The sequence below is a fragment of the Neovison vison genome, chromosome 3 (genome assembly GCF_020171115.1).
Source record: "Neovison vison isolate M4711 chromosome 3, ASM_NN_V1, whole genome shotgun sequence".
Taxonomy (NCBI): Eukaryota; Metazoa; Chordata; class Mammalia; order Carnivora; family Mustelidae; genus Neogale; species Neogale vison.
In genome coordinates this window covers 218412481-218439903 of record NC_058093.1, presented here as the reverse complement: position 1 = coordinate 218439903, position 27423 = coordinate 218412481, and the positions used below count along the sequence as shown (strand labels likewise).

Below are 27423 nucleotides of genomic sequence, written 5' to 3'. Positions count from 1 at the left end.
ACTAGGGGTGGGGGCTGCTGGTGGTACAGAGGGTGGTGACTAGAATACTGGTTCTATGACTTTGGGAATGGCCTTACTCCTCTGAGCCCTGGAGATGACCTCGTGGGGCAGGTAGGAGGATCCAACGGAGGGACTACCAAGAAAAGGCACTAGGTACTCTCAGGGGATAAACACATGTGAGATCTTCAGAACAGAATGAGCTTTAGGTTTCAAATCAGGAAATAGTTTTCAACAGGCTCTCACCTTCCTCCCTCTAAACACCCACAGCAGCGCCTAGCTCCCCGTGATAGCACAATTCCGAAAATAACAGCCTGCGTCTGGCTCTTACTAGGAAGCAAGGCCTATGACAAGCGTTTTGCACATATTCTCTTTTCAGCTTCTTACTGTGTGACTGTAGGCATGCAACCCACCGTCTCTGAGCTAAGTTGACTCAAGCATAAAACAGGAATACTCAGTATTATGTAAGTTAAAACTGATGGAGTACTTAAACAATAAAGAGTAAATTGGTTAAATTCTATAAAATTCTTAGAATAATTCATGGCTCTCGCATAATTAAGTACTTTTTAAATAAAAATTTTTAAAAATTTCATGCCCCTGTGGTTACTCAAGGTAAGCCACCTGATTAAGGTCACAGGGCCAATCAGGTGATGGATGATTCCAGGTGGTCAGGAAACTGCCACCCCTGAATCTCATCTCCATGTGTCTCTCCACTGCCCACTGGCCCAGAAACTGCATCACACTTGTCCTTGTTCTTCTGTGGTCCTGGCATGCTGAAAGCATTTTGTAGCAGTCTATTAAATACAGAGTATGCCTTTGAAGGATCCAAATATTTTAAGAGCTACAGAAATAAATGTAAGACAAATTCATTAAAAGACTTGGTGGTGGTTAAGAATTTAGTTCAAAGCCCAACATTCCAGCGCACCTTGGTGGCTCAGTCAGTTAAGCGTCTGCCTTCAGCTCAGGCCATGATCTCAGGATCCTGAGATTAAGCCCCACAGTGGACTCCCTGTTCCATGGGGAGTCAGCTTCTCCCTCTCCCTCTGCCCTTTCCCTGCCCCCCTCCTCCACTTGTGTGCTCTCTCAAATAAAATCTTAAAAAAAAAAAAACAAAAAACCACACAACTCCAACATTCTCAGAGTAGAAGAGAATACACAACATATTGTGCTATGTTCCCACTGTCTTGGGTCTGGACAGAGCACAGGTGGCCAAGGGACAAGTCTTACAACACTGATTTCACAAGAAGGATACAAGAGGTTTATTAGACAACCCATGGCAAGATACAAAATAATTGATAATGAGAACAAATATACTCTATCAGTCAGGTGCTACTTGGGACTATGACACTATCCCACAGGACATTTCCGGGTTCATATCTCCTAATGCGCTACCTAAAGAAATGAATCCCCTCAAATCAGGACGCAAACACAAGGGGATTATACAAAATGATTAATAATGACAACAACCATACTCTCATCAGCCAGGTGCTATTTGGTTCTATGACACTATCCCACAGCACATTTCTGCATTCACATCTCCTAATGTGCCACCTAAAGAAATGAATCCCCTCAAATCAAGACTCAAACACAAAGGGATTCCAGAGACCACTAGGGAAGAGATTGGCTTTGAAAACTCTCCCTTATCAATGTAGAGAAGGGATGGGGTAAGAAAACTTTGCAGGACAATTTGAATTTCCAAACTCAGTAAGAGGGAAACAAGTGTACAAGGCAGGGTCTCCTGGGACTGGGGCAGAGAGCAGGACAGTGGGAGACAGGAAGAGGCAAAAACGGCAGTGGCTGAGACCTGACAGCAAGTTTCTCTTCTCTACTTCTTCCGCCCGCCTCTCTCCTTGAGGGCCAGGTGGATGATGGCGCCGTTGGCCATGTTGTAATAAGCCAATGAGTTGGAATCCTTGATGAAAATGCCCTGGAAAACAGACGATGTGCTTTAGCGTGGGGGCAACCTGGCCTTGAACAGTGTAGTTTTATAACTCCCAACATCCATTCCCTCTGAACTCAGTGAATCAGGGGCCTGAGAGAAGACAGGGCAATGGCAGGGCATGTGGGTGGGGTTGGCACAGGGAGGACGGAAGGTCTCCAGTTCCCCAAGAATGCTCTGCTTTCCTTCCCTGCTTGTAACCCATGCTCTCCCTCTTTGTCAACTTCCCAAGAAGGTGGCCCAGACCAAACCCCATGGAATTCTGACCCTCAAATCTGAAGACCTTTCTGAGATCAATCCAAGAGTCTGAGACTGAGGCTCAGAGTAGCTATTTGTCAAAGTCCTGAGAGGGAGAATAAAGCAGCCCCATGTGGCTGGGTATGCACCAGGTGGAGCTGGACTATCACTTCTGCGTCCCTGCACAAAGCCAGGCTACCCCAGACCACACTGGCTGGGATGGCTCCACCACTGGGCCAGAAACCCACCACAGCATTCCAAGTCTTGTCCCCAGATGCCCACCCTAGTCACTGAGGCATGAAGGTTTCTGGGGCTCCACACAAGGCTATAACATGACCCAGCCACCCCAAGCCTCATCATGTCAGGCTAACTTGCCCTGGTACTCCCAGCCAGCATCACTGCTTCTAGAACAGATTCACATGGCTGCCCCCACATGTCTCTCCACTCCTTTGATTCCACAAGGGATTTAGTTTCTGGGATGGCAGAGGTATTGAGACCCAAGGGGCAGGACCACCGACGTCCGACTCACCTCATACTGCAGCTTCTGTTTCCCTGCAGGCATACCCGTGGCTTCGTGAATCTTCACCTTGATGACAGAGACCTGTGGGACCGAGAGGTCATTCAGCTCCTTGCTAAGGTCCGCTGAAGGAAGCTGACCTGCCCCCCCACCCGACTCCTTGTATCCCCTGCACCTGATGCCACTTAGCAGCAGCAAATCATACCTGGTCTGTGAGTGGGAGTGTGAAGACCAGCACCTGTCCGTTCAGTTTCCATTCAGTCTTATCCTGCATGTTGGGCACTTGGACTTTGATGGATACTGGACCCTACAAAACAGGACATGGCAATTATGCCTGGGGAACCCTGAGCCCATCAGAAACTATGGTTTCCTATTCCTGGGCCAACATAAACAATGTCACCTGTCCATCTGGCCTCTCGGACCCTGGCCCAATTCACTAACAGCACTAGCACTAGTGACATGGCACAACTCACTTCCCGTTTTCTTTTCTTTTCTTTAAAATGGTTTCTTTTCTTTAAAATGGTCTCTACCGTGCCCCCTAGTGAGTCTAGAACTGACAAAGTGTTAAGAAAATGCCCTGTAAAAGCACCAGAAGCACCAGAGACAGAGAGCATATAAACTGCAAAGTCAGAAAACCTGGGCTCCCAACTCCTCTAACCAGGTCTCACTAAGCTTCAACACCAAGTTTATAAAGCAAGTGATCACAACAGCTGCACGGTACTGCTGTAAGCACTGAGAAGACACGGGCCCATAAAATGCGTAGCTCTACCTTGGCACTTCAGCTAGTACTGAGAAAATGGGAAGTGCTACCGGAAAGGCGAAAAAAAAAAGCTCGGGTCAAATGGACTGGGGGAGTGGGGCTAGGACTGCTTCTGCCTCCTCACTAGAAGCCGGCAAGACTCCCTAGGCTCTGGAAGCACCAGGATTTCCCTTATTTCTAGTACCCCAACAGAATTCCCACAACAGGGGGAACTCCAAAGGGCTGCAAGAGAAGGAGGCCACAAAGAAATTAAGAACTACACCCAGGATTTCTTCCAGTGTCCAGGGCCCCGTTCATACTCAAGTCCTGTCTGTTGGTCTCCACAAGAATTCACACCAGAGGGACCACCTACTCAGCCTGCTCCTTTCACTGTTAACTGCGCATCCACTGGGCGCTCAGAAGCCCTTCCAAGCCTCCAATATCTGACTCGGGCCCCTGAAGCCAGAGGAGTGGGAGCGGAACATGGTGGGGCAGGGAGTGTGGAACCACAGCAGGACCGGACCCCCCAGCTGGGCATTATGACCATGGCTGGCACTCTGGTATCACTGACCTTGTTTCTGCGCAGGAACTCCTCTTCAGGCACGAGGCTGTCTTCTGTCTTCAGTTTTTTGGAGGCAGGCTCATCCTCCATGGGAGGTGGAGGGTGGACAGGGGGCATTGGGGCTGGAGCTGGGACAGGGGCCACAGGTGGAGCGGGCACAAATGCTGCAAGGACAAGAATAAGTGGTTGCGTGAGTGGGAGGAAGGCCCTGGGACTCAGGGCGGTGAAGGATGAGGGGAGATTGCAAAGGTTTCCCACTTTTCCCAGTCAAAAGTGTGAAGGGTCACTCCTCGCCGAGTCTGGCAGCCAGCAGGAAACGGGGCAGCAGGGGCAGGACTGATAGACAGACTGGGTGCCAGCTGACAGGCAAGCATCACTGGGCCTCTGCACCTGTCTGGAGCCTGACCATCCTGGGTGCACAGCCCCCAGCTTTGCCACTTCAGCCCATCTCCCCCAGGACCTGTGGCTCCCCAGCTCGTAGCTCAGGGACCACTCATGTGGGGAAGCTAAGGCTCCCCTCTGGGTTGGCCCCCCAGTTGTAACAGCTGGGCAGTACCGCCAGCCACTGCACTGCTCGCAGTGCTTAGTCTACAGTCCTGACCCAACGGCCTGGAAGGTGGCATGAGAGACACTGACCTGTTGGCACAATCATGGGGGGTGGGCGGGGTGCCATGATAGGAGGGGCCGAGGGAGGCATGGGCACCACGTTGATCCTGGGCGCATGGATGATAGGCGGCATGGGGGCAATCACTGAGCCCGGGGGTAGTCGGACCACTGATGCCATTGGGGGGCGAGGCATGACAGGTACTGCAGACACAACTGTGGTACGGACAGGAGGCGGCATCTGCAGAAGAGGAGGGACCCAGAGGTCAAAGGAAGCCAAAACTGGACCTCAAGGGCAAATAAGGCTGGTGATTAGCCCCCTGCAGCCTTTGACGATGGGGACTAGACAGCTCTGACGGAGTTCCCTGACTGAGAGACTGCAGGCTCACAACCAGACTCTGACAGTAATTATGCTGAGAGGCCCAGAGTGACACTCTTTCCACTTGGGACTCAACCAGCTGCTTGTGGCAGATGCTGAAAAACCCACTAAAGAGGCTGACCTCAACTTAGCTTCCTGGAGACGGGCCAGCGATCCTCGAAGACCTGCTAAGCCCTGCAGCTCTTCTCTGTCCTAAGCCTGCTTCTCACATTTGCCTCTTGCCTCCCTCCCTCCCATGCTCCAATCCTCCTCCACAGAGGAAGATCAGACCAGAGGCTCCCACTTACAATTAAAGAGTTCTTTGTCTCTCAACTTGACCCAATCAGTCCCTGGATCCCACTATAAGGAAGCTGTCCTTCTCAGCCAATAGTGTCCAACCCCAAGAACCAAGCTCTGCAAGATCAGTCCCAAAGTGGCTACTGGCTTACCGCAGGTGGCCGGGGCACGGAAGTAATGGGTGGGGCAGAGCTAGGAATGTTGGTGGCTGAAGACGGAGGTGGTGGCTGCTGGGGAAGTTCATTGGGTTTGCTAGGGCCAATCTTCTCTTTGGTATCATCCTCTGGCACCAGGCCCTTGGCCTTATGGATGGCCTCGATCTGCTCCTGGAGGGTAATGTTGGCCTGGGCAGCCTGCTGGGTCCGGGCCATGCTACCCGAATGGCCGTCCCAGGTCACCTGCAAGGGAAAGCAAAGCCACAGCTTGTCAGGGATCCTAAAATGCAGCTCAAGTATAGGATTATGAGAGTGGGGAAGGCACTAGAATCCATCAGAACTGCACCTTTTCCTCTGGCTTCTGGATTTCTTCCTCACCAATCTTCTTACCGATGGCTGTTTCTTCTACACCAAAGATGTCAGTACGCCGCTCAGCCAACTGTTTCAAGCTGCTTTCAATATCCAGACCTAGATGCAGTCACAGAACAGAGGCAGGGAACAGAAAGGAAACTAAAACCAGGTGCCCTTCTAACAGAGAGCCCCAACTCTCCTGGTGCAGAGTAGAGGCTAGTCCTGTGGGGCAGGCTGAGTCTGGGTCCCAATATAGCATGGCCCGTCTCTGAGCCTGGGGAAGCCCAATCAGCACTAAGGTTGTATGCTAGAGCTTGTCCAACCACATGACTTAAGAAAAGCAATTGCAAGGACTGTGTCACACAAATGGCAAGCGGCAATCAGGACTACAAGCTTACTCTCCTGCCTCTGGGTCAGTTTTCTTCCCATTGTGTCTCATTTCAAAGCACTAAGGGTGCTCCAGCCAGCAGAGCCCTCATTCTAAGACAGCCCCAAGATGGTCAACTTCCCCGGCTCTGGTATGTCTGGGATGGCGTAGATGTCAGGTGCCTGCCTTTGGAGGAGCCTTATGAAGAGTGCTTCTGGAAAATGGGGAATTCTTTTGTAGCATCACAGGCTGTACCTATCCTCACAAACTTTTGTCTGACCTCAGATGTTGCTCTGTTTGGTTAAAACAAACTGACCACATTTCAGAGATTCCCACGGCTCAAAGCAAGTCTGGGCTGGGTCAGAGCAGGGGTTTGGACAGGCTGGGAGAACCCCCCCTCACCTGGTGCATATACTTCATCATCGCTCTGCTTCTCCCGGATGGAGCGATCTCGCTGCTCTAGCCAGCGGGGATCGAGAAGCCCGATGCGCATGTGCTCCTGCATTTTGCTAGCAGGGATCTTCTCGCCCGTGATTGGAGACACAAGATACTCATCTGGAGCAGGGGCTGGAGGCAGGGGCTTGGAAGCTAAAGGAAAGAGATTTCTGAATGAGAACACTGGGAAGCAGCCAGGGTTAAGGGACTACGGTTTTATTTGTATCTCCCTCATCTGAGACCCATCCATTTAGTGCCATGCTGTAGCCGGCATTGTGCAAGACACCTGGGCACCAGAGATGACTAAGCTCTGTTCCCCATCACCAGGCCTGCGAAAGAGGGGCTATCGATGCCTTGGTGACATGCCACCTCACCCCCTCCTAGAAATAGACAGCACTGAGGAACATGTGAGGGCAGGAAAGCAGACCCTACCTTTGGGGTCATAATCCTTCCGAACAATGACCTGGTCTGGAGTTGGGGGCAGAGGAGGTGGCATGGGTGTCTCTGGGGGTGGGGGCACTTTCTGCCCTTCTTCTTCATCATCTGAACCCTGAAAAGCAAAGCAATGGCAGGACTCAGAAAAGAGCCAATAGACCACCTCCCTGCAGCTAAGCCCTGGCGGCTCTCAGGGTGGCAAAGAGCCTACGTCCCTGCCAGCCAGCATCCATGTGCTAAGCCTCCAGGGGCAGCCGAGGCCAGGCGGCAGCTGGCCAAGCTCCTTCCTCGCAACATGAATGGGAGTGCTGGGGGCCGTGGTGCTAACACTCCGCCCAGGCATTTCCAGCAGCTGGCACCAGGCAGTCCCAGGAGGCCAAGGGCAGTTAAACATGCTGGGGAGGGTTGCGGGAGGCAAGTCGGCGCTCAATGGTAACCGCTCATGGAGGAACGCTGGGAGGGAGAGAAAAAGTCAATTCCCACAGACACAGGGGCCATTCTTCTCACACACAAATTCTTTCCAAGGGGAGGAGAGCAGCTTGGCTCTGAAGACTCTATGCCTGCTGGGAAGGGGTAGAGGTGGCCGAAAGGAAGCAGAGGCTACACTAAGAAAAGCTCTGGGAACTGCTGATCATTTGGGCCTAAGTTCAAATGCATCAAAGCATGTGGTGAAAAGTATTCCCTTACTGAGAGTTGGCATGGGGGCAGGAGGGAGCAGGGCCTCTGGGCGAAGCCGGGAAGGTCACAGAACAGAGCCAGCACAGCTTTCAGATCCTTGCCTATGAATGAATCTTTGTTGCCCAAGCTGGAAAGAGGCTCTATGCTCCCTGGGTCCGGGCAGCTGCTCAGCCAGCATGCCTTATTCGGGACCCACGCCTCCTCTCAAGGATCACAAGGGAGCTGATCTGAAATGTGAAGAGCACCCCCATACCAAGCTCCAGAGGGAAAGGCCGGCTTGTAAGCCCTCCCAGAAGCATACCTCGTCCATGTCTTGCACTTGGGTGTCCTGGTCCAACTGCGAAGGAGGCTCCTCCGCCTTCTCCTGTTTCTCGTCCTCCTCATCAGACTCGACCTCCATCTCAACCTCTTCACTCTCCCCAAACTTCTCGTAGCGCTCCTGAATGAGAATTCGGGCCCCCAGCTCCTCTGGGGTGGTGGGGGGAGGGAAATTCCCTGGCAGGGGGTAATCCAGAGTCAAAAGGAGACCTCCACAGACACTCCTTATCAAAGGCCCACCCCTTGGTCTACCCTCTACACACTGTAAGCTCTCCCAGCTCCAGACCCAAGGTCTGGCACATTTGCTCAATTGGGTTAAGTGGGACAATGTGGCAAATCAGAAGTCTTCTGGCAGCAGAGATAAAACAGATAGATAAAACCCTCTGGGGGGACTATAGTGCTCTGTGGGAAGAGATGTATACCTGAGATATTCCTGATGGTTCCAAGCTCCTGGCTCCCCACCTGGAGTCACAGACCTACCTTGCTCATTTGGTTGGAAGTCCACTGTTTCCACCACCACAAAATCATGCCAGTCGATCTGCGCATAGGCCACCCGCTCCTTCTCCTTTTCCTCCTCTTCCTTCTTCCTCTCTCGCTCCTGGAACTTGGCCCACTCCACCCGGTAACACACCTGGGGAAATAGGAAACGGCACAATGTTAACCTGAATCAGGGTCTGTTCCTGATGGGCCTGACCCCTCCAGCACCTTCACCCAAGCCAGCATCTCCTTTGGGACAGGGAGCTGCTCGGCCCACAAGGGCAACTTCCTGGCGGAAACTATGGTATTTGCATTTGGTTTCAGTCAAGCCCAGCGCCCAGACAGGGAAAAAAAAAAAAAAACCTAAATGCCACAGAAACCTTGTGTCTAGGCCTCAAGGACAGCCATTTGTTCTCAGAGTTTTCTGCTTGAGTTGGCAAGGGGCGTGATGCTCACAGAACAGCAAGCTCTGTCCCAGGAAGTCTGACCAAGTACCCATGAGAGAAGCAGCGGTCTGAGAGCCTGAGAAACAAAGCCTTCATGCAGCCACCCAAAACAGGCAGTGCCAACCAGCCTTCTCTCCTCGACTCTGAAAATGTGGGGCTTCAAATGGCATCTGTCGCCAGAAAACCTGTTCAGGAGTTGGCTTCTAGTAAGGGCAGAAAAGAGAAAGATCCAGTAAAACTTAAAGAAAAGCAGAAAGGGAGCAGAGAGCCCAGGATTCTTCAGCCTTTGTGGCCACAAGGTCTTTCTTTCCACCACTCCTGTGCCTGGAACACAACAAGGTCCCGCCCTGGACCCATTTGGTCCCATTTCCAAATATGAAACAACCCACACAAGGTCACTTGCATTGAAGTAACTAGTTATAATTTAGTTTACCTGGTCCAAAACTTCTCGGGGGTTCTCAGCCTCTTTCTTGAGCTTTGTAAATAAGCCTTTAGGAGGAATCAAGATCTGAAACATGGGAAGAGTTAAAGCAACTGTCAGTGCAGCACAACCCAGGACAAAGAGGGGGCTTCCCGGGGCCTGTGGAACGACATAGGACAAGCAAAAGCATGGGGTTCCAGGTCCCAATCCCAGCTCTACTTTGCTGTGTGACTTTGGGCAAGTCACTTAACCTCTGTAACCTGGCTGTCTTCTATAAATAGTAACATCACTGCTTAAAGGTGGCACAGTCAATGTAAAAGGCAGCTGCAAGGACGAGCAAGAAAATCCACAAAAGAGCACTACCCACCACCCAGCGTACAGTCCACATGCCCTGGCTGCTCTCAATAGGGAGCTGCTACCACCCTCTGGCACATGCCACCAGGCCCTTTCGCACGTGCTCACCTGATGATCCTACTCCACACTGCTGCTCACAGATCCCAACTCCCAGATTCTGTCCCCTGCTTTCCGTTTCTCCATAGTACTTATTACCATCGGACAACCACTGACACTGCACTTGCTTTTCGCCCCCCTCACCAGACCAGAAACTCTGTAAAGACAGAGATTTCTCTGTCTTCTGTTCACTATTATATCACCAGCATTTGAAAGAAAGTCTGACGCTGAATATATAGTTGATGAGACAATGAATGATGCCATTGTTCAAAACAGCATAAATCCCAACAGTTTATCATTGGTAAAGTGGCTCAGCCCTACCCTATCATCCCTAGACCTCTACCTCAGAAATAAATCTGCCCTAGAGTCCCCAGTGACTAGAGACAGACACCAGTGCCCTCAGGTTAGAGTACTAAATGTCAATACCCAAGTCCTGAGAGAAAAGGAATAATAGGAAAGTAACAGACTACAAAGGGATCTGGGGACCTTTAACCCTGGAAGTGGTCCACTAGGTAAAATCAAGGCAGGGCTCCCTTAAAATTGTTACCATGTAATTAATTACACTAACCCTCTGGCTTTCCATGATTGTTATTTTAATGACTCTACCATTTTTTGATTTGATCATTTTCTAAATACATACATTTTTACAATTCTTTCTAGTTACATACTTAGAGTGAACTAAGAAAATTATTACAGTCCTTTCAAGCCAGATCTTTAATGTGCTGTTTCTAAATATCAAGAACAGATGTACAAACCAGGCAACTGAAGAGAATGCAACCGCCACAAGGAGTTGGGGGGAAAAAAGCACCAAAAATACAAACCAAAAAAACCCCCCAAAACCCAAGCCACTAGCAAATCTGTATCAGTGTGCTTTGCAAGAAATTAACAATCTAACTGTTTTTAAATACTAATACCCACTTGTCCAGATTCTTGATTACAACAATGTAGCATGAAATTAAGATCTTCTGGTTCCAGACCCTGAGGCCCAGATCTTAGGGGCTAGAGTGAAAATGCCAGAGTTCAAGTCCCCAGCTCAGCCCTGACAAAATTAATTCTCTGTGCCTACTTCCTCTTCTGTAAAATATGTATAGCAGTGGCTAATTTATCAATTACTACAGATTAAATGAGAAAATGCTACATATATAAGTATTTCAACAATACTATCTCCTTAAGTTACACTGTCTCCCAATGCTTACTTAAATTATATTTCTAATCCAAGGTACTTTTTAGAGTGAAGAACAACATAGATGTTGGGGTCAGTGCAGCTACTTACTAGCTGAGAGACCATGAGTAAGGGACTTCAACTCTCTGAGCCTATCTCTGCTTTTGAAAAAGGGGAAGGGGAGGGGGAATACTTCCTGGATTCTTATGATGATTAAACTGGGCAAAAGAAGGCAACTATTAAGGGCTTCCTTCTTCTCAGGTCCCATGCTAGGCAAATGAACATTCTGATGTGTACTTAAAAGCAGCTAGCACTTGGCCTTGTCACATAGCAAGCACCATCCTAATGGCAGTTATCAATCATACGTTTCACTGCTCTTTAAAATCATCAGTCTAGGGGCACCTGGGTAGCTCAGTGGGTTAAGCCTCTGCCTTCAGCTCAGGTCATGGTCTCAGGGTCTTGGGACTGAGCCCCACATCAGGCTCTCAGTTCAGAAGGGAGCCTGCTTCTCTCTCTCTCTCTGCCTGCCTCTCTGCCTACTTGTGATCTCTTTCTCTGTTAAATAAATAAATAAAATCTAAAAAACAAACAAACAAACAAAAAACCCCCCCAGCATTCTATGCTACATTTAAATGGCAGAATGGAATAGAAATCAAGACTTGAGGGACACCTGGGTGGCTCAGTCAGTTAAGTGGCTGCCTTCAGCTCAGGTGATGATCCCAGGGTTCTGGGACTGAGCCCCACACTGGGCTCCTTGCTCAGAGGAAAGCCTGCTTCTCCCCTGCCTACTGCTCCCCCTGACTGTGCTTGTTTTCTCCCTCCCTCTCTCTCTGCATCAGATAGATAAAATCAGAATAGATAAAATCTTTACTTAAAAAAAAAAAATCTAGTCTGAACACTGAACTGGAATTTTTAACCTCTGCCCAAGGGCCCACAGAGGAGTCAAGTTCTTAGAGACACAAGTAGATACAGTGCCTTCCTGCCCTAGGCCCAGCACCCCTGCCCCTGTCCTGCCCAGGTACCTTGGTGTACTGTTCCACCAGCTTCGTGAAGTAGTTGAAGAGGCTGTGCTGTGGGCGGAGGAAGTCAAACTGGTAGTTACGCTGCTCCTTCTGCATCAATTGGGTCAGAAACTGGCGGCCGTTCCTGGCCACAAACTGAGCCGTCAGCTTCACCACGTCCAGGTCAAAGGCTGAGATGGAGGGGGGGTCTGCTATGAACTCAAACTCAGGAGGGGGCTCTTTCGGCACGATGGTCTCTTGTATCACCTGGGCTTGAACCTAAGACGCGGAGAGAATGTGAGGCTCGAGAGAGGGTAGGAAGACACCTCCGACAGGACGGCACAGGCCTCCACATTTCTGCCAAACACCTGCACACCACTGGCCCACAGTGTGAGAGAATCCTAACTCACAAGAGCACTGATTTCTTGGCCAACTGTGGCCTCTACTCCCTGAATGGCTTGGACCAAGAACCATGCCCCTCTGTATTTCTGTTGTGGCCATGAAACTGAGGGCCAAAATAGGGTGGCAGAAAAAAATCTGACAAACACATGCCTTATTAAATCCCACCCCAGGGGGATGAAGGACACAGTCAGCCCTACATGTCTGCAGAGGACCCACTGGACAGAGGACTTCCACATTTGTTACCTCGCCTGACCTCCACACGAACCATGTGGTGGACAGAATTACTACTGTGAATCCCTTTTACAGATGAGGAAACTGGGGTAGCCTGAGGTCCCAGGAGTGGTAAACTACAATGGAAGGTCACAAAATCTATTCCAACCTTTATTTCCCACTGTAAAATAGGAGGTAGCCTTTGCCACCATGCTCCAGGAATACAGCAAAGAGAAGGGACCAGTCTAGGTCTATACAGGAGGCAAAATGTGCCAGCCCTTCTTGTCTTCACTGATAACCCTAACTGTCCCTAGTGATGGACCTAGAGAAGATTAGGGTATTAAGGCGGGCCACATGGAGGGACCCCAGGAAGGTGAAATGGATGGGAGGGATGGCTCAAGAAGGGGCCCACAAGCCACATCACAGCACTATCCTCGCTCCATGGAAAAGGCAAAGAGGAGGGCCAAGGGCCTAAACTCTGGATTGCTGACCCTGTGGCCTGGGTCAAGCGTACTTCCCCAAGCCTCAGGTTCCTCATCTGTAAAATGGTCACTTTGATGTCCTCCTCATGAGCTGCTGGGAGATGCCAATGAGACTCCTAAAATACTGAGCACAGAGCCAGACAAGCAGTGCTCTAGAAACGTCAAAAGCCACAGCACTTTGCTACCTGAGCCTCAGTGTCTTCATCTGTGGATAGAAACCTCATGTCTCTCCCTGGCTGGTAGTGAGGTTTAGAAAGCAGAGTTCATTACTCTCCCCTCCATGGCCTGCCTTCCCTCTCAGCCCTGGGGATATGAAGGAGGGGATGGCTCTAACCTTCTGGGGCAGCTGCTGCTGGGTGGCCTGCTGTTGCTGCTGCATGACCTTGGGGATGGCGGCCGAGGGCTCCTGAGCCTTCCCCTCCTTGAATTCGCTGACCTTGTGGCGGTAGTAGGCATGGTAAGGATCGTTAGGGTTCAAGAAGTTAAACTTGGGATTGTTGATCTCGTTCTGTCGTATCCTAGCTTCAAATTCAGGTCCGTTTCTACAAGGAGGAAAAGAAAGAATTAACACCACAAGCCTGACAATTGCCTAGATGCAGAACACTGCCCCTTCAAGCCCCCTACTTGCCACCACTTGCCACTCAAACCAGCCCAGGCCTGAGCGCAGCAGAGGTCCTCCTCGAGGCTCCTAGTGTCAGTGGCCAAAGTCCTCGGCCTCCTCCAAGGTTGGGCCAGGCCTCCACAGGGTCTCCCAGACCTCTATTGCTCCTGTAGCTCTTCTGCTAGTCCTGCCATCCCACAGCTATCTAAACTCATTGCTTTTTTCTTTGAATAAATTTATTTTAAAATGCAGTTTAAAAAGAAGACGTATTACTACTTCACATAAAAATCAGTAGAGCTTTACACTAACAAAAGGAAACATAAAATTAAACACAATGAAAATAAAGTAGTATCATTAAAGTCTCCGCTCCAAGTTTGCTGAGATGAAGGCCAGTTCTCTAGGGCTGCAGTGGTGTTAAGGATACTCTAGCACCAAACTGACACTTTGTCCTTTGGGTAACCACAAGGGTTGGAAAAAACATCTAAGTGTAAACAATTTCATGTAATGCTTTGTCCAAGTACTACCTAGAATCACCTCATTTAGTACTGGGTGAGGCCCACAAAAGAAACACTGTGCTCTCCAAGGACCCAGATCTGTGCTGCTGCATACGGCACATCCACATGACAAGAGGAGAGCTTTAGAAGGGAGGTCTCCTGTCTCTCCCCGTACTGAGAAAGTTTCCCACATATACCCTAGGTCTTTGCATGCCTTTAAAAACCTCAGGACTGGGGCACCTGGGTGGCTCAGTTAATGGGTTAAGTGTCTGCCTTTGGCTCAGGTCGTGATACCCGGGTGCTGGGATCAAGCCCCACATCAGCCTCCTGGCTCAGCAGGGAGCCTGCTTCTCCTTCTCCCTCTGCTGCTCCCCCTGCTTGTGCTCTCTCTCGCTATTTCTCTCCCTGTCAAATAAATAAATTCTTTATAAATAAATAGATAAATACCGCAGGATTAAAAAAAAAAAAAAATGTCCCTCTCATGATATTTGGGGAACCCTGATTTTTAAGGAGTCCCAATGGTAACATTTCAAGGGTGTCTAACATATTAAATACCTGTGTCACTCAAAAAGCACAATAAACTTAAAGACATAAGATATGGACACATACATGTTTTGAGTTCACTTCTGACTCACCAAGTTACCAAACCTTCCACTCTCTTTTTTTTTTTTCTTCCTTACTAGATTACCAGGTTATTATAAAAGGATATTTTAAAGAATAAAAACAAATGGCCAGGATGAAGAGTCACATAGGGATAGGTCTGGTGGAGTCCTGAGCACAGGAGATTCTGTCCCTAGGGTCTGGGGTACACCAGCCTCCTGGAAGCCTCTCTGATGTGTTCTTGTTTACCGACATGGAAGCTCTCTGAATCACTCTGGTTAGGGTTTTTTTAATGAAGACTTCATGCCACAGGAATGACTGATTAAATCACTGGTCACTGATGACTGAACTCAATCACCAGCCCCTCTCCCCTCCCCAGAAGTCGGGGGTCCAAACTTCTCTGTCTCAAATTCCCATGTGTAAGATGCAGCTAATACGACCTTCTCTCTCTACCCTGGAGAACTCAGATCAAATCAGTTAAGGACATGGCTAAGTCTTTTTGAATCATACAGCAGCCTGAAATGCAAGGGCTGTTATTCTTATGAAGACTAGAAAGGGCTGTTCCATAAACACTAAAGATGATGTGGGTATTAGATGTTTGTGGTGGGGCGCCTGGACAGTTCAGTCAGTTAAGTGTCCGACTCTTGATTTCAGCTCAGGGCATGATCTCAGGGTTGTGAGATCGAGCCCTGTATCTGGCTCTCCACTCAGTGCAAAGTCTGCTTCAGATTCTCTCTATCCCTCTCCCTCTGCCCCTCCTCCTTTTCTCTCTCTCTCTCTCTCTCTCACACACACACACACACACACACACTTTCTCTTTAAAATAAATAAAATCTTAAAAAAAGATGTTTGTGGGGCCTCTTCCCTCACTCCTCCAGCCAGAGCCCTGCACTGCAAACATGCCCTGAACATATCAAGGGATAGATGGTTCCAGGGGTTGCTGGCAATAGCAGCTTCACACTCTCGAGACTTTCACACCCTGGCCTTGCTAGCTGGAGGGCGAGACAGGGTACAGGCGATGCTGTGCCACAGATTAGCCTTCGTACCAAACTGTGCCATGGTGGTGCTCATCAACACCCAGGCTAGGTCCTCTGCAAGTTCTGGTCACACTCTGTAGCATGAATAACACCATGGGGTCTTAATTAGGCAATGTATGAGTCCAACTGGAACCTCATGCTTGGGGAAGAAGCACCTTCCACCTTCTGAAATAATGCAAACTACACACTCAGGTACTGATAAAGTAGGCCACCATGCCCAGCAAACACCCAGGGCAGACAAGGGGGGGCTCTGCTTGTCTCCTCCATCACTGCCTCCTAAGCCATAACCTCACCACATCTGGGAATAATCTGAAAGAAAATGAGAAGGCAGGAATGTTCATTCCAAGCTATTCTTTTCCTTTAAATTAATGTTAATTTTAGAATTATGTTCTCTAACACAAGGAATAGATTTCAGCACAAAAAGACATGATTCTGAGTCAACGCAGCTGGTGGGACTTTTTAAGGGTAATTTCCACTTCAGCTTCTTGACAGGAGAATGTAGGGAAGACCAAACCTAGAGAGGAAAAAAAACTTCTTTCGGAAAAACATACTCAGTGATTTTAACTGAATGCTCCATCAATCAATGTGTGAGATTCAACAGAAGTGGAAAGATGGTCCCATATGCTTCCTTTATCCCAGAGTGAGATGATGCTTGTCTGTCCCTCCATTGCAATGTAAACGAAAGCAAGTCCACAGATACTTAAAAATGCCTACAAGGCAATCACCTAAGCCAAAAATAAATCTAAAAATATGGATGCATACGTTTTTATTTTTAAGAAAACTTGGATACTCATTTCTGTGGCAGCAGAGGCTGGCACAAAATTATTGGAAAGCTACTTGGCAAAATGTTTAAGAATATCTTTAAAACGCTCTTTAAGCCAGTTATGTGCCACACAGAATTTTCTTCTAAGAAGACAATCTAGAAGGAAAAGAAAATGCTCAGATTTCCCCCACAGTTTTGTGTGCCAAACTGAAATGCTGGAAACAACTTGGAGGAAAGGAGAGAGGAGACAGCCAAGTCAAGGGAGACCTATCACCTCAACATGGCGCGTTGAGGACGGCGCAGCAGCAGAGACTGTGGAGCAACAGGAGAAAATGCTTCTAACACAGCACAGAGGGGAAAAGCAGGATGTGAAAGTATCTACTAATATTACAAGGGTCTAAAAAAGGACATCAAGGACCAGAAGGAAACAGGAAAGTGAAAACAGCTGGTAGAAACTATTCTGGTAATGAGACTGTGGTGATTCTTCCTCTAACACCCTTTTCCTATTTATTCTGTTTTTTAAATTATCAGGGCAAAAAGAGAAGCATGAGCGTTGCTATGAGACATTGAACATTTATCATAAACACTTACTGCCCTGAACCTAACATTGCTCCCCCAAGCACAGAGCAGATTTAATGCAATACCCTGGTTAAGCAAAGCCTTTGAAATGTGAGGCTATGAATCCGCATGGAGCCTGCCAAGTAAAAGGCCTCAGAGTATCCTATGTTTCACTTTATTAAGAGGCTGGGAAGGAAGAAACCCTCTATTAAAATGTACTGTGATGGGGATACTGCCTTGGGATCAAGGCATGGCCCTCTGGAGCACATGTGCCCAGACTGAGGGCAGCAGTCTGTTCAAGGCGGGCAGCTGCTTACAGGCAACGAGTTGTCCAGTTTGTTGACAAAAGCCAGAAATCCAGATTTACTGTGCAAGCTCCTCATTTTTAAATGGTAGCAATTTATTCAAGTTTTTTAAAAATACATTATTGTGACGGTGACTGGGTGTTTCAGTTGGTTGAGTGTTTGACCCTTGGTTTCCGCTCAGGTCATGATCTCATGGGTCACGGGATCAAGCCTGTCAGGCTCCCTGCTGAGTGGGAGTCTGCTTGAAAATTCTCTCCCTCTGCCCTACCCTCTCCCTCCCTTCCTCTCTAATAAATACATCTTTAAAAAAATATGTATCATGAGGAAAAACAACAGCTCTATAGGCTGCATGTGGCCTGCCGGCTGCCAAAAAAACACTTTAACTGGGGGTGTGTGTTGACCTTTGGAGTCAAGAGGCCAGAGGATTCCATCTGAGGAGCAGGTGTGTGTAAAACATGATGGGAAAGGATGAGAAGAATTCGCACTGACTTCCAAGTCATCCACAAAGACCGCACTCAGTCCCATTCCCTCTCTCCTGCCTCATAAGAACTCTGAGCTCGTATTTTATTCCATCCTGCAGAGGCGTCAGTGGAAGCTGTGAGGAGCACAGTTCTTGCATAATGAGAATGACCAACTCCCTTTTTATGTCTTCCTCCGGCCAGCAGCTCAGACACAAACACAGACACAAATACTCTCCCTGACAAAAGAGCTTTCCAGGCACTTCCTCGGGCCTATTTTGGAAGCACAGGTTCCTGGTGCTTCTGGGGCTGAGTGTGATTCATTCTGTCACTGCCATGCCATGCCAAGACACTAATCCTGACCGCGGCCCACCTCACCAGCATGCTGTGGTGTTAGATGAGCTAACGGGCCCAGGCTGACAATGCAGAAGCAGCTATGTTACCTGGCCACAAAGCTGGCAGTCTTGTCAACGATATTCCTGACTTCTGGAGGAGGATAAATAATTCCCACCACTGGCTTGGAGGGGGTAGAATCCTCCTTCGAAGAAGCTTCTTCTTCTGTGGGCTGTGAAAACAAGAAAAGGAAAATAACGTCTTGAGGTTCCTGATATGGGGGACTGAAGTCAAACTCCTCTAAAATCATTGAGAGCATGGACTCTCTCCCAGAGACTTTCCTTGAGTTAGGACCTTCTGCTCCAGAAAACTGGCTCTTAACTGCACTGTGCCCACATGGGACTCTCCTGGGGAACCGGTGGAAAGAGCAGCCTCCTTGACTCTCACCAGCTAGCCAGTCTGTGACACCAGGAACTTGGATTTTTACCAAGTGGCCAGACGATTCAGATTTGGGGGAGAGGGGAAAGGGTCTGACCACATTCTAAGAAACCATCTTCCAGAATCCAGAAGGCCATGTCTTTACCCAGGGATGTTCCTGGCACAGAATATTTAATGACTGCTGAATAAAGATGGGAAACTCCGCTGGCAGCGCCTTATGCCCTTTCCCTCTGCACCTATTCTTGTCTTAACCACCACTCAATGCTCAAATGTTCTGTGAAACCCCACTGGAATGCACAACACCAACGGTCCCATAAATTCCAATACTCTTTCTTCACCAGCTTCTTTCCGTTAGTAAACAAAGTGTGAGTCTCTCATCTGGAAAAAAAAGATAGCAGTTCCCTGCCTTCATATTCTTTTCTGCTGTTACACTCTCCCCCTCTTCCTCTGACAGCTAAATATCCTGAGTTTCCGCAGTCTTGCCATTCCCACTTCCCCACCTCCCATCTGGTCCCCATCCATTTCAAGTGCCCTTCCAAAAGTCAAACATGACTGCCTAGAGCCAACTATAGCCAGCATCTGGTCATGTGACCAGTGACCATTCCTTCACAAAACTCTCCACTCAACTCCCATGCCCCATTATCTGTGTCTTTCCTTCCTGCTCACCACTCCACCTGAGCGAGTTTCCCTCCTGGCTCCTGTTTCACCTCCTGCCCTATGTTAGGGTTCCCCAAACTTCTATTCTCCACAGTATTCACACTGTACTCGGGCACTCACAACTATGGCCTTTACTTCCCCTACCATCTCGGGACTGAACAATCCCACCCAAAATGATGCCTCAGATCACTGTTATGTGTCACATAATTCTAGATTGAGCTGGCTCCGGGGCACTTTTCTCTCAAACCGCTTTCCTCATCAACGGCCAACCACGCACTCAGTCATCCAAGTCAGAAACATGGCCCTCTTCTCCCTTCCTCGGCCTCCATATCCAATGGTAACAGTTATCAAGCACACAGCAGGTTGCATATACCTTCCTAAAAACTTTAAATATATTAACTCCACAGCCCTTATGAGAGGCCCATGATGTGAATACTCATTACCCTCATTTTACAGGTGACAAAATCGAGGAACGTAAAGCTTAACTAGCCCAAATGGCAGAACCAGGAATCCAACACATCACTTGAGCTGAAGAGCCTGCACCACCAGTCATTGCGTGACTTGCGTTTGCCCATCCAGTCTGTCCCACCCCTGCCCCCAACACATCTAGGGCAGGCGCTCAGCATCTTTTGAGTAACTGTGCTCCTATATATTCTCATCACTACCTGCCTACCTGAATTTCTGAAACACAGATGTCAGTTATCCAGCTTCAAACTCCTCCTTTTTTCCCCACTGTGTACTAAGAAAAGTTCAACCGCCCCCAAAATGCATCTTTTGCTACCACTCTCCCAATCCTAAACTTCAACAACACTTTTTAATTTACTCTCCACCAGAGACACCAGGTGATCCCTACCCTGGTGTCTTTGTAATTATCTGGTATTACCTCAATTTTCCCCAAGTGACTGGGAAAATGCCAGGGATACAGATGTACTTAAAATGGACGTCTTCTGTCATGTACTCTGCTATATTCCCAACCCAAAGCAGTGGTCCCCATACAATATGTGCTCAATAAACGTTTGCTTAATGAATATAAGATGCTGTTAACCTTTCCAATCACCTGTCTGGCAAACTACTAATTCATCCTTTTAAAAGCAATTCACCTATTACTCATGTGGGTTTCACCTACTTTAATTTCCCCTTCACACCATCAAAGAAATGTTGTTTATAGTTTCTTTTGTACCTGATCCTTATAGGGCCTATCACAACATACTGCAATTATTTACACACCTCTTTCCCCCTCAGCTGATTTAAGGGCTGGCTGGTATCATTTATGGTGATGGAAACAATAACCATTTGTAGAATGTTCACTTATATGGCTCCCCACTTAGAACTGTGACCTCCCTAAACTGTATGCTTCATTCATTCTAAACACCAGCCTTGCACGGTGTTTAGCTTAGAGCAGATGCTGGGAATTAACAAAAACGTACCGTACAGGCTGGGAAACTAGGGATTACTGGGCAAAAACCGGCGGGCTGGGCAGCCGGCGGTGGGGGACGGCGACGGTGGGCCAATAACCACAGAAAACCTACGGATGGGCTGGATCAGTGCTTCTCAAACTTTAATCAATCACCTTGAGATCTTGTTAAAATGCGTAAGTATTTAGGTCTGGCATTTCTAATTAACTCCCAGGTGATGCTCATGCTGTTGGTCCGCGGACCACACTTTGAGAACCACTGTTCCAAGAGCGCTTCTTTTGCTACCAGAAGAGAGCGCAGAGCGGGAAACGCGCTGCCTCCTGGGACTTGTAGTCCCTCCAAGCCCTCGTAAAGCGGCCGCTTCCTCCTCCGCACAAGTGAAGAGCGCCCGCACCGGAGGGGAGGGCCCAGGCCAAGGATCGGGCTGGGTAGAGGTGCGGGGGTCGCGGTACCTGTTTGGGCTCGGTGGCCGCGGGCGGTGGCGGGGGCACCGCCTGCACGGGTCCGGCCGGCATGACTGCGACGCTCAGGGCTGCCAGTCCGCCTCGCTGAAGGTGAGCGGTGCTGCGTCAAAGCAGCTCCCCGCACGGAGGACACGACAAGCTCCCAAGATGGCGGCGGCCGACAGAGTCGTCGCGGAGGAGGGGAGGCTGACGCACTTCCGGGACTACCCCTTCTTCGTGATGCAACTTCCTGCCCCCTCCCTGGAGCCTTCTGCGCGAGACGCCGTTGCCATGGCAGCGCTCTAGGCACCGGGCTAGGATTTGTGGGGGATGCCCTGAGGCGCTGGCGCGCCGCGGGCAGTTCCAAGAGCCCACCAGACCGAAAGGGCTGAGGCTGCGACGCAGGAGACTGGGGAGACGTTCTATACCACTCGCCGGACGCTCTCCGCACACACCCCACGGCCCTGGCCCCCTTCTTTACTCCAAAGGTGGGTTCCTCTCTCCCTCCTATTGGCCTGTCATCTTGGAGAGCCCCTTCCCTTATAGCCTGCTTCCACAAAGTCCCGCTTCCCTCCTCCCTTAAACTCCTCTTCTTTCGCTTCACGCCTACATCTTCTGAACCCCCTTTCCAAACCAAGTCCCAAGGCCTAATTCTCTTTTAGGACTGCCTTTTCTAGGGTCCACCCTCTGCTTTCTATAGGCTCGCCCCCAAACCCCGCGGACTGTCTCGAATCAAGACTTCTTAAAGCTCCATCCCTCACTCCCAAAGATGCGTTCTTGCTGACTACTTCCCTAGCTTCCCCGAGCTCACCTCGAATCCCGCCCTTCCCATTTCCTCTCCTGAGATCCTGTCCTCCTTGTTCCGTCTCCGCTCCATCCCAGCGCTGGACTGCAGGCCGGTTTTTAGCCCATGCCTGGATAGTTTGTTTCTTCACCTGTGAAATGGAGGCGGGATAGGAAGAGATGCCCTCCCAAGTGTCTTACCCCATCCCTCTTTTACACACACACACACACACACACACACATACACACACACCATAACTGGTTTATGTCGTTGTAATAACAACGACATAAATGATAGATGTCCTGATAGAATGATGATAGATGTCCCGATAGAATGATGATAGCTAGGATTTATTGAACATTTACACTGGCCAGATCTTCTGCCAAACACTATATGCATTACATCACTAATTTCTTTTTTTTTTTTTAAGTTTTTCTTTATTAATTTGTCAGAGAGAGAGAGTATAAGCAGGGGGAGTGGCAGGCGGAGGGAAAAGCAGAATCCCCACTAAGCAAGGACCCTGGACTCCATCCCAGGACCCCCATCCCAGGACTGGGGACTCCATCCCAGGATCCTGCGAAAATGACTTGAACTTAACCGACTAATCCATCCAGGCTTCCCTACATCACTAATTTCTTAGAGTGAGTAATTTACAGATGAGGACAGTGAAGTTCAGAGTTGGTGGCGTGAGAATCCAAACCCAGGCCATTCTTACTCCTCTACTAGTGCAGCTATTCCTTTGTCTTCACTCGGTCTCAGAATTTCAAAGTGTTTTCCTGGTGGTGACCTTGAATCTCAGCTGGGGCACTGACCAGGAGGTAGGCATAATCTTTACCAAAGGAGAGAGTCCTAGGACTTAGAGTAAGAAGGGGCTTGCATGTGGAATGGGAGTGGAGGAAAGACTCCTGCCCTTCTTTGCAAGTCAAAAGTCCACCTTGAGCATGAGGGAACTGGGGAGACAGCAGAGTTAGCTGCTGTTCCTTCCATTGGTGATGGCTCAATTAGTGCTATCACCCATATGACCTCAGGAATAGTCAGGGCAGGGCTGGCAGCCTCAGGCTCACGATTCCACTCAAGAACCAGGAATTACAGAGAAAGCCCACGTCACGTGCTCCTTCACTTGCCACACATCAAAGTGGTTCTCAAAGCCCTGTTTATAATGGCAAATCCCAATATTCAGAAGAAATGACACAAGGTAACGTTGGATATTTTTCAAAGTTGTGTTTTCCTCTTCCATACTGCTGATGCTTTGGCATTTGTGGCTGCTTCTCAGAACCAGAATCTAACAGGAGTTGGATCTCACAAGGCCCCAGATGGCAGCTGTAATTATCTGAGGCCAGTGTTTCTCAGTGTCTTCACAGATAAGCTCCCAAGTCCTAGGTGCTTTGCCACCTGAATATTCCTCCTCCCAGGACAGCACTGCTTGCTTGCTTGCTTGCTTGCTTGCTTTCCTCCCTACCATTCCTGGAAGGAAAACCAAAATGTTTCAGTCTGTTATTCTCGTTGGTTTCTGCCTCATTCCTTGGGTATATAAAATCTCCCAGGTGGCAATATCTCGTGAGAGTCCATCGCTGCGGCAGAGTATGTGTGTGGGGATGTGGGCCTGGGTGTGTTTGTGAGTGTTGTAGGGTGGAGACTCATTGCCCAGGGGGTGGAACTTTATCACCAGTAGAGATCCTCAGAGGGAAATGGTGGCTCCTAGGGACAGAGCTCCACGGGTCCTTCTCTGTCCCTATTCTTGACGTAGTGCCCAGGATGCCAAAGGCACGCAATCACCATTTGCTTACTGAACACACAGGATCTGACCCTCTACACCTCCACTGTTCAGTACGGTGGCCAGCCATCCATGTGGTGGTGCATTTGAAAATGGTGACTGGTCCAAACTGAGATGTGCTGCAGGTGTCAAAGAGACACTGGATTTCGAGACTGAATGTAGAGAAGACTGTAAAATAATCTTAATGGTGTTATGTTGATGTCATGTTGAAGTGATAGTATTTAGAGTTTATTAGGTTAAATAAAATATTTAATTAAAATGAATTTACCTGTTTCTTTTTACTTTTTTTATTTGGCTAGTAGAAAATTTAAAATCCCATGTGCAGCTAGCATTATAATCCTTTTGGACAGTGCTGCCCTAGAAGCATCATGGCTTGAAGACAGAGCAGAGATGTTGGACTCAAGAACCCTAGCTCCCTGAGTGACCTTGGCTTCATCCCCTAATTTCCAGAGCCTCAGGTTCCTCGTCTGTATAAAGGAGGCAGATTCAGGAAGTAGTGCACGGTAGGTCCTGTGGTCAGAGCTTAGCACTATTAAAGCACCTCTGTGCTCAGGCTCAAAACAGGTGAGCCCACATGAGCTTTCCCTCACTTCAGCCCTCTGGCCCTCTCCTTCTGGTACAGCCTCCTCCCTGCCCCGCCAGGAAACTTCCCTGAGAGCACACTCACTCACTCTTGCTTTCATCCCTTCTCAGGGACTGAAGAGCGACTCCAGGCCAGCCCTGCACTGGAGACAGGAAACCAGGCATCTGGGTGAGCCTCTGACCTGAGTCCCAGAGCCCACAGGCCAGACATCCAGCCTCACAGGCAGGTACCTTTGCAGAGGTGAGGACAGGGCCCAGTCCTCTGAGAGGCCTGAGAAGCCGGCTCAGTCTTCAGGAATCACCCCTTAGTGCCTTTGAGTGTCCCAGGGCCTGTGGGCAGCAGCTGGCCCTCAAGTTCTTTCGCCCAGATGGCCAGATCATACCATAGCGAAAGACAGTCCATGTGCTTGCAGGGAGGCAGATTGCCAACTGCAAATAATTACTCAAATAATCATCAATGCCAGTGTGGCGTATGCTGGAAGGGAAAAGAACAGAATGCTCAGAGGGGTAACAGGTGAACTCACCTGGCCTGGGGACCTGCGTGAGCTGCGTTGTCTGAAAGAAGTGTGGGGAGGAAAAGGCACGCTCTGGGTGATAAGATGCTGGGGTGGGAACAGACCACACAGGGCCAGAGCCCAGAGAAGTATTCCAGTGTTTATACTATGAAAAGCCATTCAAGGGCTCGAAGCAGGGGAATGAGTTGCCTTTTAAATGATCACTCTGACCATATACAGATGGATGAGGTGGTGCTGGACAGAAGGATGAGGGTGGCCCCTCCAGGAAGCTGTGACAGTGGTCTGGGGAGAAGAGGGAGCATGGAACAGCATGACGAACACAGTGGTGGGTTCTCAGTGTGGTCTGGACACGGGACTGGCAGCCCTAGGTGCTTGGATAGGGGGTAGAGAAGGGAATCCGAAGAAGTGCCCAGTTGCACATAGTTGGGGCGCCCTTTTCTGAGCTGAGTGAGGTTGGGCTGGAAGTAGGTCGGAGGAAGAGAGATTCCTCCACCAGGCCTGGACTTGCTGAGGCTCAGGGAGATCAACCATGGCCTAAATACTGCCCAGGCAGCCCCCACACTGTAGGGAGGAGCTGTGGTACAAGGAAGCACTTTCTGCAGCTGAGAAAGCCACAGAGAACAAGAGACCCTGCTGTAGGGCGGGGAGAGACCAGGGCAGCCCAGCTCTGAACAGAGAGAAGAGGGTCACACTGGCAAGGCCTGTGATGAGCCACTGAAGAGGTCAGGACAGTCATGCTTTTCCACCTTCTGAGTCAAGGACCAGGGGCCATTCATCCAAATCACTGGCTTCAGAGGTCCACGGACTCCAGAGATGGATGAGAAGCACTCTGTGTGAGCTGCAGGGGGAAGAGGGGACATACAGAAGGCAGGCAGTGGCTGCAGACAACGATGGTGTTTGCTGTTATTACTGCTAATAACAGTAATCACCAGACTAATGTCACTATTGCTCGAGAACTGTTACTCGTGTCTTGCCATGCACCAAGCGCTTTACTCGTGGATATGGTTAATGACCTCACAACTGCTCAGCCTGTTTGGGGATGGTGTCCCCATCTTACAGCTGAGACAGCTAGGGTTCATAGGGGTATAGTGACTTGCCTGAGGCCACATAGCCAGGAAAGGGCAGGACTGGAACTCTGCATTCACATATAATAGGGCCCCTGTCACCAGAGTGACAAATTTTCAGGTTTTCCTCCCTTACACCTTTAGACAAAGTTAAGGTATTTAAATTTTTCTTTGTGGGTTCTTTTCATTTCCCTGGTCAATTACTCAGTATTCACTTGCCAGTGAATGTCTACCATGGGCTAGGCCTTAGGCTTGCCATACCAGGGACACCACCTTGGCTAAAGTGAACTGAGGACCTGGCCTGGAGTGTGGAGGCCATTCCAGCAGAGAGGGATCAGGGTCCAGATGGGGGAAGCCCAGGGAGATGATCTTGCCCAACCTGGAGAGTGCTCAGGGAAGGTTTCTTGGAGGAGGTGATATCCAGGAAGCCCAAAGGATGGGAGGAATTAGGCTGATGATGGGAATTGGATGGGGAAAGCATGATTCAGACAGAGTGCACAGATGGGCCCAGGTTCAGAAATGAGTGCCTACACCTGAGCTGCTGGTGGAGCTGACTGGGGCTGAAATACAGAGTATGGGGTGGTGGTGTGGGGACCAGAGAGGGCTGTGGGGAAAACTGCGGCCAGAGGTGGCCTTTCTCCCTTAGGATTCCTGAGGGGGCGTTGACCAGTGTGACCCGATCTGATCAGGTATGGCCCAAATCTCTAGAGCTGAAGTGTGTCATTGGAGGGGGCACCCCTGTGGCCCCGCCAGAGACAGCTGCGGTGGTCCAGGTGGGAGATGATGGTGGCTGGGTAGGATCCAGCACTTCCTGTCATGCTGCAGCTACAACTCTCTCTTAGTTGTCTGTTGCCTATTCGTTCGCTCAGGGAGAAAAGGACTGTGGCTACTCATTCATAGCTCTGTCTGCCCAGCCTTTAGCAGGGATCTGGCACACATAGGGCCTTGGACTGACTTACGGAGCTGGGACTTGGGAGCGTGGACGTGGGGCAGGGTGGACAAGTGGGATTCTGGGGAGGTCTCTTTACTACCCATGGCCTGGGCCCGGGAAAGACTTTTTCCTAGGCTCTAGGTAGGGCTTTTGGCCTAGGACCCCCTGGGCAGAGCAGGATTTTTGGAAGTTTCCTCCAGCAACAGCCACATGGCTCTGGCTAACAAGGATCCTCTCTGCTCACCAGGAGCCACGAGGATGGCCCACCTGCTGGGCAGCCAGTCCTGCATGGACAGTCTACGTAAGGACCTTACCGACCTGCAGGGCGCCATCGTGGATGTGTTCTCTCGTGCCGGACCCGTGCGCTTCCCCTCCTGGAAGTTCCCTGATCGTGTGGCCTGCGACCTGGACATGGTGGCCCTGTTAGAGCATTATGACCACGTGCCAGGTGACCCCGAGTTCACGCAGCTGTCCCATGCTGTTCTGCTGGAGCTGGTCATCGACAGGTGAGGGCCTTGACCAAGCCCAGTGATCTTGGAGTGCTGGCATCTGCCCCTTAAATCAGTAAACCAGCCTCAGGATCCACCCCTTCCGCCACCATCAGGGATCACATCAATATCAATAATCACCTT

The 27423-nt window shown here is 49.6% G+C and overlaps 2 protein-coding genes across 7 annotated transcripts in view; one reads left to right on the top strand and one right to left on the bottom strand.

The window, feature by feature from the left end:
- Window positions 1-1232: 1232 nt before the first annotated feature.
- Window positions 1233-21302, bottom strand: SF3A1 (splicing factor 3a subunit 1). Its single transcript, XM_044243921.1, has 16 exons — window positions 21151-21302; window positions 18299-18420; window positions 13374-13581; window positions 11967-12224; window positions 9345-9419; window positions 8469-8619; window positions 7972-8165; window positions 6990-7107; window positions 6525-6710; window positions 5751-5872; window positions 5402-5647; window positions 4628-4835; window positions 4001-4155; window positions 2896-2997; window positions 2703-2774; window positions 1233-1924 (listed from the first exon to the last, which is right to left on the bottom strand). The coding sequence occupies exons 1-16, from the start codon at window positions 21211-21213 to the stop codon at window positions 1823-1825; spliced, it is 2382 nt and encodes a 793-aa protein (XP_044099856.1). The 5' UTR covers window positions 21214-21302; the 3' UTR covers window positions 1233-1822.
- CCDC157 (coiled-coil domain containing 157) overlaps window positions 21264-27423 on the top strand; it is a 16397-nt gene continuing 10237 nt past the window's right edge. For 2 of the 6 annotated variants that reach the window (XM_044243926.1, XM_044243922.1), the window contains exons 1-4: window positions 21264-21629; window positions 24050-24202; window positions 24393-24508; window positions 27039-27297. In XM_044243926.1, coding sequence (XP_044099861.1) covers window positions 27050-27297 — 248 coding nt within the window. In that variant the 5' untranslated portion in view covers window positions 21264-21629; window positions 24050-24202; window positions 24393-24508; window positions 27039-27049. The remainder of the gene's footprint in view (window positions 21630-24049; window positions 24203-24392; window positions 24509-27038; window positions 27298-27423) is intronic. The other 4 variants (XM_044243924.1, XM_044243923.1, XM_044243927.1 and 1 more) reach the window with 4 other exon arrangements.

Bases quoted from the DNA above. Each gene is read 5' to 3' on its own strand.
- SF3A1 (XM_044243921.1), bottom strand. From the start codon at position 21,213: ATGCCGGCCGGACCCGTGCAGGCGGTGCCCCCGCCACCGCCCGCGGCC. The intron at 6,711-6,989 runs GTAGGGTCTGCT...TCTTTCCTTTAG, and splicing joins GAAGGATTATGACCCCAAAG to CTTCCAAGCCCCTGCCTCCA. The intron at 2,775-2,895 runs GTATGATTTGCT...TCGGTCCCACAG, and splicing joins CACTCCCACTCACAGACCAG to GTCTCTGTCATCAAGGTGAA.